Source organism: Aquila chrysaetos, chromosome 10 (assembly GCF_900496995.4).
Source record: "Aquila chrysaetos chrysaetos chromosome 10, bAquChr1.4, whole genome shotgun sequence".
Taxonomy (NCBI): Eukaryota; Metazoa; Chordata; class Aves; order Accipitriformes; family Accipitridae; genus Aquila; species Aquila chrysaetos.
The window spans coordinates 8401072-8422837 of record NC_044013.1 but is presented as its reverse complement, the minus strand read 5'-3'; the positions used below and the strand labels follow the sequence as shown (position 1 = coordinate 8422837).

At 37.4% G+C, this 21766-nt stretch overlaps 1 protein-coding gene across 7 annotated transcripts in view; it reads left to right on the top strand.

The window, feature by feature from the left end:
* Nucleotides 1-21054, top strand: part of TBL1XR1 (TBL1X receptor 1) — a 118780-nt gene extending 97726 nt beyond the window's left edge. For 3 of the 7 annotated variants that reach the window (XM_030027989.2, XM_030027988.2, XM_030027990.2), the window contains 13 exons: nucleotides 1058-1203; nucleotides 2665-2884; nucleotides 4947-5097; nucleotides 5294-5435; nucleotides 5738-5801; nucleotides 5903-6000; nucleotides 7786-7846; nucleotides 9075-9196; nucleotides 9689-9763; nucleotides 12238-12365; nucleotides 12559-12724; nucleotides 13647-13748; nucleotides 15590-21054. In XM_030027989.2, coding sequence (XP_029883849.1) covers nucleotides 1058-1203; nucleotides 2665-2884; nucleotides 4947-5097; nucleotides 5294-5435; nucleotides 5738-5801; nucleotides 5903-6000; nucleotides 7786-7846; nucleotides 9075-9196; nucleotides 9689-9763; nucleotides 12238-12365; nucleotides 12559-12724; nucleotides 13647-13748; nucleotides 15590-15616 — 1502 coding nt within the window. In that variant the 3' untranslated portion in view covers nucleotides 15617-21054. Of the gene's footprint in view, nucleotides 1-1057; nucleotides 1204-1324; nucleotides 1440-2664; nucleotides 2885-4946; nucleotides 5098-5293; nucleotides 5436-5737; nucleotides 5802-5902; nucleotides 6001-7785; nucleotides 7847-9074; nucleotides 9197-9688; nucleotides 9764-12237; nucleotides 12366-12558; nucleotides 12725-13646; nucleotides 13749-15589 lie in introns of those variants that run through there. The other 4 variants (XM_041126627.1, XM_030027991.2, XM_041126628.1 and 1 more) reach the window with 4 other exon arrangements.
* Nucleotides 21055-21766: the final 712 nt, after the last annotated feature.

Below are 21766 nucleotides of genomic sequence, written 5' to 3'. Positions count from 1 at the left end.
GTATGTTACCTTGCTGTTTTAACATCTACTGGTTCTTAGTTTTGTTTAGTGATTGCTGATGGGTGGCTTCAGGCTTCTTTAGGATGCCTTTGACTGATGCAACATCTGCCCACTGTTTATGTCCACTGCTCATGGACTTCTCAAATTGAGGCAAAAAAAGCACCAGAAGCAATGGTGGATGGCAGAGTTTTTCAGTCTCTGGTTGTCAGAAGAAAGCAGAAACTCATTGTTCCGCCTGAATTTACTGAAAACTATTACACGTTCTTATTCCAGTTGCAGATTGCTTTTGTCACAGAAGCCAAACTTACGAAATTGCTTTATCTTCATTTGAAAGTTTGCAGGCAGCTTTTTAGTTACCTGACAGAAAAAAAAGAAAGTAGTTTAAGAAAAAATTCCGTGACAGTAAAGTTAATTTGCTGAAACAACTATTTTTCTCTAGGTTAAATTCTCCTTTTCAGGGTGATAAAATAAATAGCAAGCACCTACCAGTGCTGCACCGTAACATGCTTGCCACTTCTCAATCAGTGCACAATACTGATGTAGTTCTAAGTGCCAAAACATACACAATTATGACAGCACTGTACCATGAAGTGAATTCTGTTCGACATAAAGATCCATTTCACCTTCATGGGTAACAAATCAGTGAGTAAAAATAACAATTGAGTCTTGGTGTCTTGGAGATACATATTTTATTAAATACTATATATGATACAATACGTATATATAGTTTGAGAATATATAAATACATGTAAATGCTATTGCAAGTTGTATATTTTATATTTTTATATTTGCTCATGCACAAATGTTTTGCCAATGATACTGTATTTAATAATTGCTGTGTTTATATATAAACTTCTTTTTTTTCTTTTTGTACATTTAAACTAGAAAGATACGAGGGAGACAACAGAGGTGTTTTGATGAGGTTTTTTTGTAGTTCATAAGCATGCTATAACTTTGTATAATTTGCTGAGGTTTGTAAACAGAAGATCCTACAGTGGTACGGGAAGTAGCATTGTCTATCTATAAATCCATTCTGATGTCTTTGCCTTGTCTTTAGGGTTTTCCCATTCAGCATTTACCTTTGGTATAGAGAGCCATATCAGCCAGTCTAATATAAATGGTGCTCTGGTGCCACCAGCTGCTTTGATTTCCATCATCCAGAAAGGTCTGCAGTATGTAGAGGCAGAAGTCAGTATTAATGAGGTAAGGAGGCTTTGCCTGCAGGAGCATTATGTCCTTGCTTACAGTAAGTTTGAATGTTAGTATTTTTTCTTAACTTTCTTGTATCCTATTTATTTACTTTTACTTCAGATTCCTTACTGCTGGTGTTCACCATGACTCCAGTGGTGGAACCAGAATGGAGTGACATAACTGGGTAGGGGTTCTGCCCCGTGCAGCCACACAACACCAGGCATGGTGTTCTGGCTCATTGCTTAAAGGTCCGTTGTCTGTAGAGTTTTTACCCTAATATAATGTTGTAGTAAATCCAGACAAGTGCAATAAGATAATCATTGAGACAAGTAACCTCTTAATCTTTATTCTCATAGACTTGCACTAAGGAGGTGGGAGAGCACCGTGCAGCTCTCATTTGGGTGATGTGTCGTTATAATGAAGTAATGAGAGCCCAAAGGCGAGGTTTCCAAATAGAGAGAGGGTTTCAGTTTGTGGCAGGAAGGGTGAAGGTATATGCCAGTTTGCTTTTTGCCTCTGCTGGCTAATTCATCTTGAGCAGGATCTATTAAATTTGATGTTTAAATGGTTATTCCAGCAGTACAGAAAGCTATGTATCTTCCTGCCTGATGCTGCAGATACTCGCCCTCAATTTCCATTCTCATTTATGCCTGGAAGGTTAGCAGCCTTTGTATGTGTCAGTATATTACAGAAGGAAACTATTTTTTTCACTAATTCTGCTCTATTTCCAGTCTCCCTTATTTCTGCTGTTTATGTGTAGTTTTCATAGTCCCAGTGAAGCAAATCCTTTCCCTCAGGAAGCCTCAGAAAAATAAAGCAAGTGATTGGAATAGAAGAAGGAGACTCTATATTTATTGCAAGGAATCCTTCTAGCTCCTAAAAATAGATCCTTACAAAGCCCTAGCATATGTATAAGGGTATTTTTAACTGGGTCTTGTCCATTTCAGGATAAAATTCTTCCTTGTTGTTTGAAAGCATGCCAGTACTGTTTAAAAAAAGGAAGAAAACTAGTCAACTCTCCAGATAATATGTTTATGGAAAGTATTAGTCTAATAAGATAGAATAACTTCACAAGCCAGTGACCCGACTTGCAATGTTTGCAGCTCTTCAAACAAACCATTAGATTTTGTTGCAGCCACTCATGTTTGAAATCATATTCATAGATAGCTTACAGAATTTTTTGCTTTAGCAGACGATTTAGCAAACTCAAAGCATATAACTTTTGATTCCAGAAGCTCTGCCAGAGGCCTGCGGTGGCTTTTTTTGCATATTTATGGTGGGCACTTAACTTTAGACTAAAATTCCAATCCTTACCACAACAATGATCAGGTATCACTTCTAGCACCATTTGTAAACTGTGTTATTATATTAAATCAAAACTTTTGCTTTAGTTTTCCTTGGAATTTTTGCCCATAATGTTAATTTGTACGTGGTGTTGTCTTTTTTTTGTTTTCTCCCTCTGCTGTAATTTAGGATGGTACCTTGTTTGATGGTAGGCCGATAGAGTCTCTCTCACTGATAGATGCAGTAATGCCTGATGTGGTACAGACAAGACAACAGGCCTACAGAGATAAACTTGCACAACAGCAGGCAGCAGCTGCTGCAGCTGCAGCTGCGACTAACCAACAGGGATCAGCAAAAAATGGAGAAAATACTGCAAATGGAGAAGAGAATGGAGCACATACTATAGCAAGTAAGTTGAGACAGAAATGACCTTAACCTACGTTAACGTCATTTCCTTGTTGTAGTACGAGCTAGCAGACAATGAGGTAAATGTGTAGAGGTACTAGCAACGCTTCAGCTTGCAGAGGGATACCTTCGTCATAGCTGACACTTTAACAGATGGTGTCTCACCTTTGACTGTCCCCAGTTTGCTATTTGGAATTGCAGGAGGAGATGCAAACTTCTGAATTCATTAATTCACAATATTGCATTGACCGGTCTCCCTTCCAGTACTGCTCCTTTCCCATCATCTGAAAGCTCTTGCATAAAGAGGGAAAAAAAGAAAAAAATCAGAGACAATTATTTAAATATTGCTTCTCCTTTGCTTTGGCCCCTGTACAAAGAATAACAAGAGGAGTCTGCGAATCCGCAGCTGGTTAAAGCTGAGCATTGCTTGTGAAGCTCTGCAAACTACTTTTGACAAGTTCTCGGAGAGCTGTAACCGGCTCTCTGTAGGACAGACTTCCTTGTCATGCCGAGATCATCATGGCTGGGGACACAAATCCTGTGTTGTTGGTCTCCTTTATCAGGATCAGTTTTCATGATTTGCCATTCAGAATTACTCGAGGCAACTGCTTGCAGGTTTGGTTTATTCATTGGTTCCATTTTAGTTGTGATTGGTGAAACAAGTGAGTTTTATTTGTCATCACTGGTCAAAGGAACATACCTTACAAGCAGCTTTAGTATAGAAAAGTTGAGGTCGGGCATTAAATTGTGATTTTGAAAATATTGTTCTGGAAGTCTCTGAATTACACATTTCGGGGGGGGGGGGGGGGGGGGGGGGGAAGTTACAGCTCTTGCTGTAAAAGCCCCTGAAGAAAAGACATTTTTGAAAGAATATTCATATCAAGCCGTGTACAAGTTTTGCATTTTACAGCTGGATTTTACTAGTTTTTTTCATTATCATAGATGTTAAATAAACTGGAAATATAATCTTTGGCTTAAACAAATAAGCTCTCTACTTTGATGCTTTAATTTAAAAATCTCAAAAGAATATTTACTTGCTAACTGTGAACTGGATAGAGTAAGCGTAAACTTCAGATCTCAGCCACTCTTAAATGTGATATACCAGCAACCCCTACTGGCTGGTACACCAAATTATACTGGCATTGATTCTCTTCAATTGAAGCCATGTTTTATATGGTGTTGTTTCTTAAAAATATGCGTGTTCTAATAGCCTCTTCTGTTTTCTCACACATACAAACAGTGACAGAAACCCTTAATGCTAAATTAAGCAAGAGGTTTGAAATGGTTTGTTTTACCACAGTGGATAAATACAGAGCAGGTGAACTGTTCAGGATTTTTTATATTCTGCATTTACACTCAGTGTGAATTTATTTTTAATAATAGAAAATGATTGATGGTAGCTGCCAAGAAGACTGTTTTGTTAGCTGAATTACCCCCAGTATGTTTTACAGAACAATATGGATTCAACGTCACTTCCACGCAGAAAGCTATGTATTGCCACAATTCTACAGTAATTGCCGATGCAGTTTAAAAAGCTCTGTTATCAGTTTACCATATCACCAAATGTTATTATATTAATTAGAGCCATTTTGTAAATGAAGTGTCTGAGATGTGGATTTAAAACCTGTTTGACTGCAATTGGTGAAAAGAGAGATTATTTGAAAATGGATGTGTCATAAATGTATTTTTAAAGCACAAGATAGACTAGTAACATATTGTACTATGCAGTATTGTGCCTGAAAAACTGTGAGTACTTTTAACATCAGCGTTTATTTTTTAACATAGCAAAAATTAACTTTTGGCCTCAGTTTTGAAGTTTCAAAATTAAATCCATTTGGATGGCGAGGTGTAGAAGGGCTAAGAGCTTTCTCACATTTTTGAAACTTCCCATCTGTTTATAGTACTTCATAAATTGGAACTGGAAAAATAAAGGAACATTTCAGCTTTGTCAAATTTTGATCCACGTAAATTATGAATTAATTGTTATGCTCATCCCGGAAGAATATGAACCGTACAGTAGTTACAATGTATTGTCCCAAAATATTAAAATCCACCTCTCTCTACTGTTGTTTCCCATAATGCAGATAATCACACAGATATGATGGAAGTAGATGGAGATGTTGAAATCCCTCCCAACAAAGCAGTGGTGCTGCGTGGCCATGAATCTGAAGTATTCATCTGTGCCTGGAATCCCGTTAGTGACCTTTTGGCCTCAGGGTATGTGCATTAACCACGTGCGTACGCAATATCAATGCTCGTTGGCATACTTCTGTATGACGGTAACAAGTTAAAATAATACCTGCCCCAACACCCTCTACGTCAAATCGCACGATGTTTGCTGTTTTGAAAGGAATACATTTTAAAATGGAATTAATTGGGAGAAGGGGTTATATTCTCATTAACTGTTTTGTAGATCTGGAGATTCAACAGCACGGATATGGAACCTCAGTGAAAACAGCACGAGCGGCTCTACGCAGCTGGTACTTCGACACTGTATACGAGAAGGAGGGCAGGATGTACCCAGCAACAAAGATGTGACATCGCTGGATTGGAACGTAAGTAGAAATGGCAGTGCTCAAAATACTCCAAGAAAATTGTAGCTGTAATTTTGCATAGTCAAATTTTAAGTGACAGCAACTGTGCATCCTCTGCTACGGCTACTGAAATATTTCTATTTCTGAGTTGCATTGTAATTTCCTGTATTGTACTTCGGGGACTTCTTTTTAATAAGTTGTAGTCAATGGAATAAATATCATAAATCTTATGCAGATATATTCTGTCTGAAATTTGCTTTGTGCTCTTTAGCTTTGAGTTATACAGTAAAAGTAAATAAATAAAATAACCTTTTTGCTGGCAGAGTGAAGGTACACTTCTAGCAACTGGGTCTTACGATGGCTTTGCAAGGATATGGACTAAAGATGGTAAGTGAAATACTTTTAATTTCCAGTATATTTTCCTGTATTGTGGCTCACAACATAGATTTTTATTTTTTTAATGTATTCATATCAATATAAATTTTCAGGTAATCTTGCCAGCACCTTAGGGCAACATAAAGGTCCTATATTTGCGTTAAAATGGAACAAGAAAGGAAACTTCATTTTAAGTGCAGGAGTGGACAAGGTGAGATAATCTTTGGTAAAATTAAAATTCTTTCCTTCACCATTATAATCTAATTGTAAGCATAATAGCAAAGCTATAGAAAGTAAGTAAATTAAACTAAAGGCATGGGACTTAAATATGTACTTACAAAGAACTTGTTATGCTAGCTCTGTTTCCTTGTGTTTTATAGTAGTTTATTGAGATATTTTAATTTATTAGATTTCAGTGTCCCTGGATCTCTTCCCAATTAGGTTAGTGTAAGTTGGAAACTTAAGTGCATTGAACGCAGGAACATTAAACCTTTGTAAAACAGAATCATCTAAAATTTAGTGAAGCACTTTATGCAAAGCCTCAGAAAAAAATCATACTGGAGGAATAGGTTCAGGCTGATTGGGATATCACCGAAGCCTGAGAATGATTCAAAAGGTTAGAGCTGGAACATAAGAAAAGTCAATATATCTGACTGGGGAGGTGCCAGTAGCGTAATGCCATGAAGCTCATTGTTTGACTGTGTTTTATTTCACATCTCTAAACAAACTTAAAGACTCACGAGGTCTTTAAATTCAAAGCTATTAGTGTGAGAGATTTTATGAATCGTAGGAAGGGCACATAGTGATGAAGAATAGTCTTAAGACTAATTCAAAGATTAGAATAGAAAGATTAAGAAGAGTTGGTTTTCCTCTGTAACCGATTCACGCTGCAGAAGTAAACACAGGCTTTGTCTTAGTGAGACTGGCAAACTGCAAGCTTAGTAAGATCACAGGCCCACAATACTTAAAACTGGCAGTGTCACTGTAAAGTAGATTTTCTCAGGGGTTTTTTTGGTTTTGTTTTTGTTTTGTTTTTTTTTTTCCCCCTGTGCGCATTTAACCTGGTTTGCTTCAGTGCCCAGCCTTATAGATGCTTGTGCTGGCACAAAGGAAGGAAAAGTAAATGTCTCAAAGCATGGAAAGGATGGGTTTCTTCTTTTGGCAGCTGTGATGGCTTATGCCATTTTTTAAGTCTTTGTGAAGGTACAGCTTTTAATTTGCAGAAATATACTCTGGAGGAGATAGAAGCCTCATTTCAGTCAATAAAACTCCTTGGACAAAGCAACTGAGATTATGCTTTGAAAAATACTCTGCATTAGCAGAAAGATTGACCCAACCTTATGCTTCTTTTCCATAAATAATTTGTGTGGTCAGTTTATGCTTCCACTGAATTCAGCGTCAAAATTTTTATTGATCGTTGAGGTAGCTCAGGGATATTGGCATATAATATAGTGATTATAAAATACTAATTTTGTCATGTAAGATTACTTTCATCAGAAGGATATCAGAAGTATTGGCAGAGAACAACTCAGAACAAAATTACACCCTTAAATCAAATCTTTCAGATTCTTAAGCATGAGACTAATTGTTTATATAAAGATCTCCATAGGGACAAATGAGTATTTGAAATTACAATTTGAGTCTACAAGTATTTGAAATTAAAATAGGTGTATGGAGTGGATTACAAGAATATAAATAGGACTAAGGGCATAAATTTATTTATTTTTTGTTTATTAAAAAAAAAATGCCCACAACCCCCTTCTTCCCTCCAGACCCTGAATGTTGTGATTAAACATATTGTGATATATTAAGGTTTCCTACTGTTGTCTGTACATCTACTACTATTTCTTTTAGTACTGGGTAAAACACTAGAAATATATAATCAGGAGCAGGTTTGGGCAATGGGGAGTAGGCTGGGTAGTCTGATACATTTGAATGGTAGTAGTCGTGGGGAAATTAGCAATTTGTTTATTGTTTGTTTATCTGTTTAATACAGACCACAATTATTTGGGATGCCCACACTGGCGAAGCCAAGCAGCAGTTTCCTTTTCATTCTGGTAAGTCTTGATTTTGATGATTCAGGATTGTCATCTGAAAAGATGAAAAAAGTGTTATTTATTAAAATAAATAAAAAAATGTGGAGTTTATGGTGCTTATTTACACCATTTTGAAGTCTTACAGGCAGTCTTTGGATACTGGCTCCCATATTTGTAGTCTTATGAATTTTGAGAATGTAAACAAAGACAGAATTGTTCTGATTTCATAACTTTAACACTCACAATTTTATTGCAGTTCTGTGAAAGTCATAGGAGATAATCCAAATATTACTGACTTTCTGTAGTACAGTGGCAGGCAAATCAAGTGGGTGGGCCACGACAGATTTGTGTTTATCAGCTAAGGACTGCATTTGTCATCTTCCTGCTACAGTAATCCCAGCTCCGCATCCCATTGTTCTGCGCTGCCTGCTGTGCTGTCCCCAATTTGTTTGGCCACAAACCAGCTGAAAGGCTGTTCACTGGCCAGCTGGGATGAGAGTGCAGCCTCTCAGGAGGTCAGACAAATTGCTTTGTAGGCTGCATGCTATGCAAGCCTGCCAGAATCAGCTGGAAAATAGAATAGAGAGGATGACAAACATGTCATTGAAGGGCCTTTAAGAAATGTGTCTCGTTTCCACTTTTTATTGTGCTCGCACTAAGTTTTCAGTGGCATGACAACAATCAAAACCATCAATTCTTGATTTACTCGAAGCAATTCTGTGTGCTATCTGCCATAAATATCTTGGCTTGTTCAAATGGAATACGTCGCCCATGATTAAGCTTCAAGTTACCACACCTTATAATGCTGGAATTAAGAAAGGAAATAAATCATTACCTTTCACTGGCTCCCATCTATCAGCGCAAGCATGGACTGTTAGTGGAGATGAGCGCATGCATGACGATGTGTTAAGTTGTAGGAACCTGTTCCTCATGCTGACTCTTGAGAGTTATTTATAGATGACTTAACTACAGCTTGTTGCCCTGCTGCACTGTCTTCTGTATAACTGTTTCATTCCAGAGATGTTCCATGTTTTAATGACTTCTATTAAATTTTGTCTCATTTCTTTGTGCAAGACTGGTTTTGGCTGCATTTCTCACTGTTCGTAGCATTTGCTTATCTTTAGAACTGCTGTAAAATTAACGGTTGCTTCCTGTTGGCATTTGTTCTAACGTGGTGCATGCTAAATTTGCAAATCAAACTCCTGCAGAATACATACCATAGTTTTAAATATCTTTCTTTTTCTTTTAGCACCAGCATTAGATGTTGACTGGCAGAGTAACAACACATTTGCCTCTTGCAGTACAGACATGTGTATTCATGTCTGTAAACTAGGACAAGATAGGCCCATCAAAACTTTCCAGGGTCACACAGTAAGTACTGGAAAATTGGGGGTTGCTATATGATATCTTTATTAATGAGAGATTGGGGACCAGGTATATTTGCCGGTATGCAGCACTTGTGTAATGGTTGGTCTTTGGCAACAGTCAATAGATGCACATATGCAGGTAGTTGTAGTAAGGTCATATGGTAACTGTAATCCCCATCATTATTAGAACAATTCTCACTCCCGTGTGCAGCTTTTTTTACCAGTGCCAGGATGGCATAGCAAAAGTGAGCTTTAGAAGAAGAAGCATGGTAATTTTAAGACACAGCCTATGTTGTGTATGAGCATGCATGGGAAAATGTGATGAACAGGTAGCAAAAAGTTGTTGTTATTGATGGCAAAGCTAGGAATGAAAATTAAATGTTAAAATACTGACAATTATACAAATACTTATAACTGCTGTCCAACTTTATCTTTTGTAAGCTGTCATTTGTAATGGAAGTGAAGACTCCAACTTATTCTCACTGTTCAATTTTAGAATGAAGTAAATGCAATCAAATGGGATCCAACTGGTAATCTTCTGGCATCCTGCTCTGATGATATGACTCTAAAGGTAACGGGAGTTCTGGTACTGGCTCTTGTCTTTGTAGGACTCTGGAATGCACACCATTAGCTCAGGCAATCCAGCAGTATCAGCGTACTTGCTGTGTCGTCTAATATTTGTTCTTTTTTAATATAACAAGATTAGGCAATCCTAGCAAATCCTTGTTAATCAGAGCCAAGCTTTGGTCCAAAGAACTTGTTACAGTCTGCCACCCTGAGACTTGGAGCATGATTTATTAGGTGCTTTTAGCTGTTTACAGAATCAGGTCATTAATCATTAAGCTGTCACGCTTGATGGTTGCTTTTGGTTAAAAGGAAGAGTTGGAATGCATGTCATGTAACACATGTAAGAATGGGTGACTAGCTCCTTTCTTGATTTTCTTCTGTTTTCCCCTTCTTTCTAGTTAAAATCTTTGGCATATTGTTTCTTAAGAGACTGTGTGTACTCCTTGGTTTTTCCAATTCATCAGGAGTCATTCTACAGTTTTCAATTGCACCTACACTTTTCCTCCAAATAATTCATAGCAACATGCTTTCTTGTAGAACTGGGGCAAACTTGTGAATGCAGAGGATACTGTAACTTATACATATGACTTGAAGGCGCAATAGAGATCCATACAAAAATACCACCAGGTTAGATGCATGAGAAGAAATGAGGTTGTTCATGTCTGACAGGCCTGTGCTGTTCCCGTGGTACAGGTGCTTTTCTGTTACTCCCATATTGCTTTATATTTAGTGGGTGTTTTAGCAGTATGTTTGGTAGAGTTTCAGGATATGTTTTGGTTTTGGTTTTTTTTTTGTGTTGACAGTGCTGTCCTGTTAGTAGCCCTTGGGACAGTTATTTCCATCTAGCTCACTGTTGTTTAATCAGAGACAGGGAATGGCTGAATGAGTAGCCAGATATCCCCTCCTGTGCTGGCACACAGTCAGGCACTTGCAGTGGAAGTCACCTTATCTAAATATAAACATTTAAGTGTTAAGCCTCCAGTCCGAAGCTAGATGTCTAGACATCTTTAGTCAACAGAGTGTCTAGCACCACTGAAGAGCAATTCATCCTTTCCTAAGTTAAGTGTCTAAGTCAAGTGTGATGAGTAAACCCCTGAAAGCATCAGTCGTTCTCCACTGGCAATGGATGGAGTCGAAATAGCCAGCTTAAGCTGGGTATTTAGTACTTAGGCTTCTGAAACTCAGGTGAGATGAGTTCCAGTCCAGAGCTCAGGCTCTTGCTGCTGCCTCTCAGTGAGTAGAGAGGTGACAACTGGGAACGTGTTTGTGGGCTCAGGCAATTAACTTCTTGGTTGCTGCTTTGAATTCAGCCCAGCCTGGAAACAATGTTATCACTTTGTTCAGGATAACTGGAAGACTAATTGCTTGTAGATAAGTCTGCACATCACTAATCACTTGTAGATCACTTACTTTTCAGTGGCAGTAGGAATGAATGTCAGGTTTTGAAGCATATGGAAGATGCCTATTTATTTATTTATTTATTTATTTCTCTCTCTTGTGATGCCAACTTGATATTCTCTAGGGCAGCTAATATGGACTTTTTTCATCTATACTAGTTTTGGGAAGAGAAGCTAGATTTTGATCCCATCAATTTAAATGGGAAATACAATTTTAATTCTGCCTGCACATTGAAAATCAATTTCCCCTTCAGTGAGGCACCAGTCCTGAAAAGTATCATTCATTTAAACATACATCTCAATTGCATCTTAAATACAGTTGGGCTCTAAACATGCTCCTGTTAGCTTTTTCTAACAAAAGGTGAGCTAAAAGCACTGCTGAAACAGATACCATTAAAAAAAGCGTTCAGATGATTAGGTACCATATCAAGTGTCACATTTAGGAAAAGGTATAAAAGCCTTCCAAAATCCCTTCTGTAGTGGCAATGCAAACTCTATTCTATTAAGAGTTAGTTTGTTGAAGGTTATCACGCAGGAGTTGGGAGTCCTAAGGAACTGTGTGAAGTACTGAACAAACACCTGGCAATGCAAATCGTAATAAGCCAGGAAAATGGCATAATGCATTTTGCAGTATGCATCTATGGCTTTGGATGAAAACAGAAAATTGTTCTACTATCCCTTTATTTCAGTCAGTCTGTATAGCAAGAAGTTCATATAAAAATAGGACTGTGGTATGTTGTCAACTTGGACGTGAACATATACATACTGCTCTTCTCGCTTTAGTGTCTGTTCTCATCCCTGCACTTTTCAAGGTGCTTGTAGTCAATACATGCAGATTGGTTTCTATAGACAGTACCTTTATTACTCATTAACCCCATCAGGTACTTGTAACTCAAAGAATGGAGGGTACTGGCATAATACTTGTCATAATTACTCTAGAAACCCAGCAGTCATAGCAAAAGTTTTGAGTGGCCTAAAAGGTAGCAGTCAGACTACAAACGATAGAGAAGAAAGATGTGAAATGTATTTTAGTACAATCCTGTGCTAAATTTCTTTGTGTTTTCTTCCGTTTTTATCATAGATCTGGAGTATGAAACAAGACAGTTGTGTCCATGATTTACAAGCACACAACAAAGAAATTTATACTATCAAGTGGAGTCCTACAGGACCAGGAACAAATAATCCAAATGCCAATCTTATGTTAGCAAGGTACTGTTTAATCCTAGTTTTATTGCATTTATTTTAATGCCTGTTAAGCATTATTTTTACTTCGCTCTTTATTCATGTAGGTTCACAGAATGTTTTGAAGCATGTAGCATACTTTATCATATTGTGTTTGTATCAGTAACAAAAGTATTTTGAATTGAGATGTAATTAATCTGTGTTTTTTTCCCCTTGACAGTGCATCCTTTGATTCTACTGTTAGGTTATGGGATGTAGACAGAGGAATTTGTATTCACACTCTGACAAAACATCAAGAACCTGTGTACAGTGTAGCTTTCAGTCCTGATGGCAGGTACCTGGCCAGTGGCTCCTTTGATAAATGTGTACACATCTGGAATACACAGGTATAGCTCTTCTGTCTGTTTAGAAGTTTGTGTTTTAGTCTTTTCCATCAGCACCTTTCCAGCCTTTGTTGCTCCATCATGTTTTGGCCACAAAGAGCTTTGCCATTCCTAACATGCTGATTCACTTTCTCTTTGTCCTAAGGTTGCTTCTGTTAGTGAATGTACGTTTAATTTCTCTCTTTGAGTCCTTGCCTATGGTGAAGTAATAATTGTCTTTACATTCTCTTTACTTAGTAAAAAAAGCCGAAAAAAAACCCCCAACCAAACCAACCAAAAAAAAAAACCCAGCCAAAAAACCACCACCAACAACCACCACCAACAAAACATATTCAACAAAGTGTCTCCAATAACATGTTGCATCCAAAAATTGTCTTTGTTAGCTCTGAACTTTAAAACCCTGATAAAACAAGTTTGCTGTGAAAAATTATGACTGCATGTAGACATACAAATCTGATAGCTATTTCATTGAATTTCACTGAAAAACGAGAATGTAAAGTGAGGGAAGACGATGACAACAAAATGTTTCTACTTAACTTTCTAAGAAATGACACTATTATTTGTTTTGTGTTTCTGGCAAAAAAAGGGCTGATTGCAAATGAAAGTCTAAAGACTTTGTTGTTACCCAAGATGTGATCTCTGGCTACTGGGAATTGGATATTAGTTTTTGAAAGGCTCATTTCAGTAATTGGAAGTAGTCATGACCATCCCCCGTTTTGCCTGTCAACCACAAGAGATCAAGATACGATAATCGTGTTTGCCACGGTCTTTAGCACAGTGCTGAGATTGTCCACAAGTCTCATCTGGACCATTTCCTCTGAGAATTTCAGCTTTTAAAAGCAGCGGGGAAGTTTTACATGCTGTACAAATTTTACTTGTTCGCTTGGATTTTGTTATATTAATTACATGTTTTGTCCCTTTTTAGACAGGTGCCCTAGTTCACAGTTATCGGGGAACAGGAGGGATTTTTGAGGTTTGCTGGAATGCAGCAGGAGACAAAGTTGGAGCAAGTGCTTCAGATGGTTCAGTAAGTGCTGCTTGACTTGGTTGACATTCTAAAAACAGGCATCTTCTGGACATCTTTTGACTAACAATGGAGACAAAATTTCCTTCTGTAGCTGAAGTTTGAATACAGCCAGTTCACCTGTAGATTTTCGCCTATAAGGGTGCTGTAATGTTGTAAGGAGAATGTCTTTGAGCTTAATGCATTACCGTTCTAAACCCTCCAAAAATCTCAGAAGGTGAAGATGCCTCTAATTTAGATTTTCTGTCCCTACTGGGACTTACTATGGAAATGTGTTCAGTGTGGCTGGTCTTTTCATTGTAGTCTGGAAACAAGTTCATTTTTGCCTCTTTGCCCTTTTCGAGTGAAAATGTTCAGTGTAGGTGATGCTATTATAATGCATGATAGGAATGAAATATCTTCTGCATTGCATTCAACGGCAAGTACAGCAGAACAACGTACAAATTTCTGAATGCTCGTAATTAAAAAGTTCCTAAAAATGACAGGAGCTATACGTAAATACCAGTCTGATTACTTTGCTTAGAAGGGAATAAAACCATATGTTTAACTAATCATGAATGCACCCCCTATCAACTTATAGTGGTGCGTTGTAGCATCACCTCCTAGCTCTTCTGACATTGTGCTGCAAAGTACTGCAGTAAAATATTAACATGCAGTTCTTCATAACAAGTACAATAGTTGTTTTTTCGCTTGCCTCTCTTCTGCCATGGTTTTAAAAGAAAGGAGAAGAGAGCCTAAGGAAAAGCAAAATTAGAATAAAATAAGAGTGATAAAGGAATTGCATTTTGAAGTGCTGTAGCTTAAGGTAACAAATGTCAGCAAAAAGCAATCCTCGTAGCTTTTTAGTCCAGAGTCTCAGGTACTATCTTAACACAGGTGCCAAAGTGTTCTCCTGTCCTGCATGCTCCATGCTGGTAAGCAAGATTGCTTTGTTAAATTCAGAACTTCCTGTATTCTGTTCTGAACCCTTAAGTAGACTAAATTCTAGAGAATTAATTTTGATTGGTCTTTCATATCATTTTAGTCTTATAAGTATAGACAATATCATAAAAAGAACAAAAGCTCAAGGCATATCCTCAGTAGAAATTCATTATCATTCCCCCCTAGATGACCCTTTTATATACATGCTGTGTAACCTTTCCAGTCTTCCAGTTAATTTGGCCCAAGAGGCTGATTGTACTTGCAACAGATTTGTTTTCATTTAGTTTCTGCTCTTTTAAAAATGTTGGGTTTATATTGTTTGCTAGTGAAAGCCCTTCTCATCCCCTCTATTTTAAATGTACTTATAGCTGGTAATAACTAAGCAATTATAGGCACTTTTGAACCGTTTAGTGACTGAAAGCATAGCTTGTATATGATTGTATTTTGCTAGTAGATTTCTATATCTAACAGGACTAGAAGCACTACTTAGTGAAGATTTTGAAAAGACTAAAACTGGAATTTGTATACCATTAACTGTTTTTTCAGAATTATTCCGATCAATTCTAGTATTTGCCCACACATTTCAAATTTCATTTTACTACATTTTTATAACCTAGATTCAATTAAGTTCTCGGCCTCATAATGTTAAATAACAGGCAAACAGCTTACATAAGATGTTGTTAATGTTCTGATAGTAATTCCTTAGGCAGCAGTACCCTTAGCACCTGGGTCTGGCTGGGTGCTCATAAACAAAATGCTCACCTGGTGATTCCCCCCCCCACCCAATCTATTGTTAGTAGATGCAAGATTAAGCTTACACAATCTGTTCCATAGGTTTTGCTCAGATACCTCACACAGAATTGTATAAATGTGCAATATTGTGCAATGTGCAATTTCTGTATATGTATTTCTTTTTCTTGCAGGTTTGTGTATTAGACCTACGGAAATAGCGCTACTAGTTGGAAGCCATGGACCGACTATGAATGTGTACATAGCCAAAATGACTGTCCCTGACCCATGTACTGCTATAGTCCCAATTGAACCATGGCCAGTCCACTACAGCCAAACGTAAAAGAAATATATACATATACTGTATATAAAAAGAGAAAAAAAAAAAAAAAAATTACACCCTGAAGAGGATGACAGAGTTTTGTCACAGCTTGTGAATCCTGTTCACCAAGTGCTGGAATCTGCTGTGCCCCAAAATAACATTTAAAGGTTTTGGATATGAAAAACAGAAGAGAGAGCGAGAGAGAGAGAAATATACCATATACAAGAGCAGACCCATATACATACCAAATTCAGAAGATACTAATGGCAGCCTTCATTACCCCTTCCCCCCTTTAAATCCATTGTGACAATGGATTGTGGGGTATTTTTGTTTTCCTTCTCAGTAGTTGAGCAGTTTGTGTGTACAGAGAAAATGGACTTACAGAAATCTGCAGCAGTAGTTTTTTCTTTGCTTTTAAACATTGGGTTTTCTGTTTTGTTTTGGTTAAGTTTACGGATGCATGAAGTAAGGGAGTGAATTAGTTTCTTGTTTATATTTTTTTCACCTTGGAAAAAAAATGTTTCTTTGAAACATATTGTAATGCATTCTTTGAAAAGGTAGATTGAACCTGATAATGTTTGGTACATTTTGTGGCTCCCAGAGCACAATTTTGTGAACAGAGGGAGGGTGGAAAAGGGATTATGGAGAGAGAAGAAAAAAAAGATCCTTCTTCGAGGCGTGATATTTCACGTCCTGCTCATCTATGAAGTATGACAGTAATGGGTATAATGCTATGTTTTATTTTCTGGTGACATGGCTGAAATGCAGTAGTTTCTTATTTGGGACATAATTCTGCCAAACTTAAGAATAGAAGGGCACAAAAATACAGAAAAGAAAAATACAGGGATGCAAAAAAAAAAAAAAAAGGACAAAAAAAGAGGAAAAATTGCATCTTCTGTTGCTTTAAGACCATAGCTAAAATATGGTTAAATTGTGCACTATTGTGAAAAGGAGCAAAGTATAGCTGGGGGATTGTTTTTTAAGAGGTTAAGATCTTTCTGGACAAGGGTTCATGCCACAGCTTCTTTGAGAGTTGTCCATCGTTATTTGTAGGAGCTTAGATGTATAATTGTAACCAAACTCCAGTATTAAAAGTATCTCATGTAATTTTTCTTTATTAAAATAAAATCTTTGGCATATATTTGATAACACTGCCATTAAGAGGCAAAATGTTTACTACCTTAGATTTAAAAAAAAAACTTAAACAAAGGACTTGCTTCAAGTTTATTTTAATAGCAGTGATTCAGCTTATTTAAAAGATGAATACTTGCACTAATTCCCCTGCTGCTCCAGTCCTGCAGTTTATTGTATCTTGTGACTACATTTTTTTCCAAATATAGGGTAGATGTAAGCTGCTATTTTTTTAATAATCACTACTATATAGTGTCTTTTACTCTGTTTACAATATCAAGTATTTTTCTTACAATGACAGATGTATATGGCAAACCTTTTTCTGCTCATGTGATTAAAAGTATACTGATAGTGATTTTATTTGTAAATGATAGCATGAGGTTGTGTTTACGCGTATGTGTAGTCGAAAAGGTTGCATCATGTCTTGCATAAGATTCCAAGAGTGTAAATTTATAAGAGAGGTTGTCAAATTTATGTCACAGGCATTTTACTTAAGGAATGGTTTATATTACAGAGCTTTGCAAAGTTACCAGTTTTATAACACTATTTCAATCACAAATAATTTTGTGGCTTATGATTGCTAGTCTCTAACCTATTTTTTTGTTTTGGTTTGATTTTTTTTTTTTTTCCCTCTCCAAGTTAGGTATGAATTGATTTAATTGAGATAATGCAGCTTTGACATTTTAACCATTGTTCTTTAGGCATTGATTTCTGCTATTTCCATGGAATAAACACGACTTGAAGCAAGTCTGAGTTTGGCTAAGGTAGGGTAGCAATTTGCCAGTGGTAAGGAGAAGTCAACAATACATTCTTTATATATACCCCAGGATTATAATACTATCATACACAGCATTTAAAACCAACAAAAAGTCATATCCATAAAGACAGTCATCCGCGGTGGTTCAGTGCCAGCTATTTTTAGGGTTTTGGAACATAATACAAATGTTTAGAGCAATTACCCTGTGAGTTACAATATGTAGGAAACCTAATATATTGAGTGTCTGGCACTTGAAATATTGCTTTTATTGCTGGAGGTCCATGACTGTGGCTGACCTCTGTCATTTAATGAAAAAAAAATAAAAATAAAAAAAAAATTCTGTGCAATAATTTTAAACTGTGCTCCCAGGAATAGACACAAATGTTTTGAGTATGTTTAAGCTGCATTTTTCGTTTAGCAATGCATTTGTCAATTGCACTGAATTTAAATCTGAAAGTCAGAAGTGATTCTTGATAGTACTTTTGTATTTTAATATGGACAGTTTATTCATTTTCATAAAAGTTATTGGATGATTCTTTCAGCCAATCTAAACAATTGTGGTGGAATTCTGTGACATAGCTGCAAAATCACACAGCCATGTTTTAGGGTATTGCCATTTTCCTCTTTCTCAATCATCAGCTCTTTTGGTTGTAATTCTAGTTGCTTAAGCATAGTACCACATATTCAGAAATAGACAAAACAGAGCTTCAGTATCACGGGTCCAGGGCTTTCAGGTGCTCGAAGCACAGTCCAGCGGGAACATCAGATCTGTTGACTTGAGTGCTCTGGACGCGCAGGCTGAGACCCCCAACCTGGTGTTAATCAGCGGTGCCCCACTGTAGTGGAACGACGCCAGTTTCCACTAGCAAAGGATCTGGCCAATAGATATTTTATTGTTGTCCTTTACTAGCATGCCACAGTGCTGCTCCTGCTCACACCTCTTCTCGCCTCTTGTTTTATACACTGTTAAATGCATGCGTGCAAGGTGTGCTAGGTTCTGTGATTATGTGAAGCAAAAAGAAAAAAAAAAAAAAAGAGAACCATGACATTAATTGTTACCTTTTATAGCACAAAGACCTCGTATTCAATAGTGAGGTAGACTATCCAAATTGTTCCTTTAAATTGAGTATGCCAAATGTCGGTAAGACCCTAACTTTGTATAAACGTATGCACATGCTTAGTCTTACAGAGTAAAATTCTGTTGCGCCTGTTTTCCAAGTGTAAAGGCAGACGTGTGCATAAGCCTTTGCATACATTACAGTTCCTATTTTTTCCAGTTCGACATGTTAATGGGCAAATATCCAGATAGAGGAGAAAAGGAAGGGGAAAAACTGGGCTCAGAATTAATGATGGAATAAGAAATGAACTGCTCTTGAGTTCGCTGTCTTTCTATGCATCCATCTCAGAATCCCGTTTCTCATTTCTGCATAATTAGGTCCAGGTTTCTGTAGAGTTCCTCTTTTTCTATTTTTACTTTACCTTTTTTTTCTGCATTTTTAAATTGATGTAAAGATTCCCAACCAGTGGACTTTTTAGTGTAGTTAAGAGAATATCTAGGTCCTCATAAAAGCTTTTTTAGACTCTTTGTAATGTTGATAAACTCAGTTTATTCTGGGACTACAATTGTGCAGGGTTATTTAGCGTGTCTACTAGATGATTGGAAATCTTATATGAAACACTAAAAGTGCCTCTTTTTCTGGGTTGGGTGGAGGGAGGTAATAGTTACCAGAGTCAGAATGACATGGCATTTTGAAGCATGTTTCTTGATTTCATGACACTTTAATGCATCTTGAGAGAAAGGCCAAAGATTTCTACCAATTTTAATTAATTTTCATTTTAAAAAGCACTCCTTTTTCCTTACACTGCTTACCTCATGCTAGGGTATTTAATGGGACGTTGTACCTTTGAAATGTTCTTTGTGTTTAGGAAGAATAGTAGGTGGCATAGGGCGGTTGTGCCAGTTTGCTTACAGAGCAATCTTAGCAGCTGATGCATTTAGTTCTGCCGAATGAAGGAATTTCATTAAAATCGCAAACTGGGTTTTTCAGCTTGTAAATAAAAGGTTGTATGTTTTTGTCTGTTTAGCAAAGAGGAGCCTTGGGACCCGATTTTTCCAATCTTTACTTAACCAGAAATCCCATTGTCTTTCACTTCATGAGAAAACCTTGCCAGAATAAGCATCGGAGGCGTTGGGTCTGTGTAATACCATGCAGCGTGCCGCGTAGGTAAAACGAGCCACATCTCACTCGAGCCAAGACTCCCCTTGGCTTTGGGGGGGGGTTTTGCCGGAGCAGGATTGCCTGCCGGATTTAGCCCAGTGTTCCTTTTCCATTGACAAGCGTGATAGCTTCTCCCTTCCCAAAGTCATTGACAAGCGTGATAGCTTCTCCCTTCCCAAAGTCATTGACAAGCGTGATAGCTTCTCCCTTCCCAAAGTCCTGTAGAGCCGTTCCCCAGTGGGATCAGTTTCACACTCTCCAGAAGTCTGAAGAAAGCAGAAGCAACATTGTGGCATGTTAGAAGCAAATATGGCTTCGGGAGACAGCAGTAAATCTCCATCAAGATCCCTGACATTTTCCGTAGGGAGAGAGCCGTGGAGCAGTCTTCACTTCTCCCTCTAGAGAAAGCTCTGAAATACCACGTTCTGTGAAAGTGTGACTGTCTTCACTGTCAGTCTGATGGAAGGCAGACGAACCAGGAAAATCTGCCGTTTCTTGCGGATTGCAGATTTAGTGTTAATAGTGCTTCAGATCAGTAGTTTTGAGTACATAATTCGCTTTCTCTGCCTTTAAGTTTGAAGCTTGACAATAACTTGAGGCATGTTTTTGTTTTGTTTTCTTTTTTAAATAATCATTCATTTTTACTTCATAATGTTTTTTGACATTTGTGGGTAAATACAAGAAAACAGTCTGCATGTTGTTGCTAGTCCAGTGTACTTTGCAATCTTGTCCTCAACAGACTGCAGTGTGCAGAACAGTAATTCTAGAATACAGAAGTAATTTTCTCTCTCTCCTGACATTGACATTGTAGTTGTAATGGTTTCATTTGGAGTTACAAATCCTTTGGGTCTAATTCTGTGAGCCTACCTATAGCACTGGATTAAAATGTCTGCATCATTTCTTCAGTTATCCAGTTAAATTACAACTGTTGTAAAAGTGTAAACCAGCCCATGACAGTTTTTTTGTACTTGTTTAAAGGACTTTTATTGTTCAGTTTTCATGATTATTGTCTAAAGAAGACTGATATAGATGTTCTATACTGTCCTGGACCATGTTAATTACACTTTATGATGTATTTTGGTTCTACATCACAATGATTTGTCCCCAAGGCCCTTATATCCCTTCTAGGCACATTTTCTGTTGCAGTTTCCCTTTGCATTGTATTGCTTTGACAACTGTAATTTGAATCAGATCTGAAAGAGGTCCAGAATAAAATATATTTTGATATTACCTTGGCTGAATGTAATTTTAAATGCTTGGTTCAGAAGATTTGCAGATGATTACGTTGGGGTAGCGGTAGACTGAAACGCTATGTTTAATACTTATTTTGGCACATTTTCATGTAAGACAATACGTAAGAAGCAGTGGGAGATAATACATTGTACAGCTACATACTCTTTATGAACACGCAGTAGATCCTCTGAAAACGGTGAAGCTATCCTCTGCCACCATTTACCGCTATGCGTTTGGTTTAGACGAACTGCTTTCTCACGTGTGCGTTTTACGTGTTTCATCTTCTCCTTACCCATACACTTGCGGAAAAGAAACTGGGTCTGGTGACATTCGCAGCCACACTCCAGCTGTTTAAGAAGGCTTCGGAGGCGTGGGAGCAGGCTCCTGTTTGGTAATGCCATCTCACGTCAGAGAGATCCGTTCTTACAGAGTGATTGACATTGAGTATGGAAAGGAATGTTATTTGTGTGACTGTATCTCAGATGTTCAAAACCATTTAGATTTGCACATGAAATAACATGTATCCATCTATACATAAAATGATGTTTTAATTCCTTTAGAATTGTGGGCCGTGTCACAATCCAAGAGAGCGAACCCAGAGGGTTTATTTTCTATGTCGCTAGAACTTTATGGTGAAATTACTGCTTTTTCATGTAGACTGTTTATTTGCTATAATAAGTTCAAAATTAATAGCTTTCTTACTTCAGTA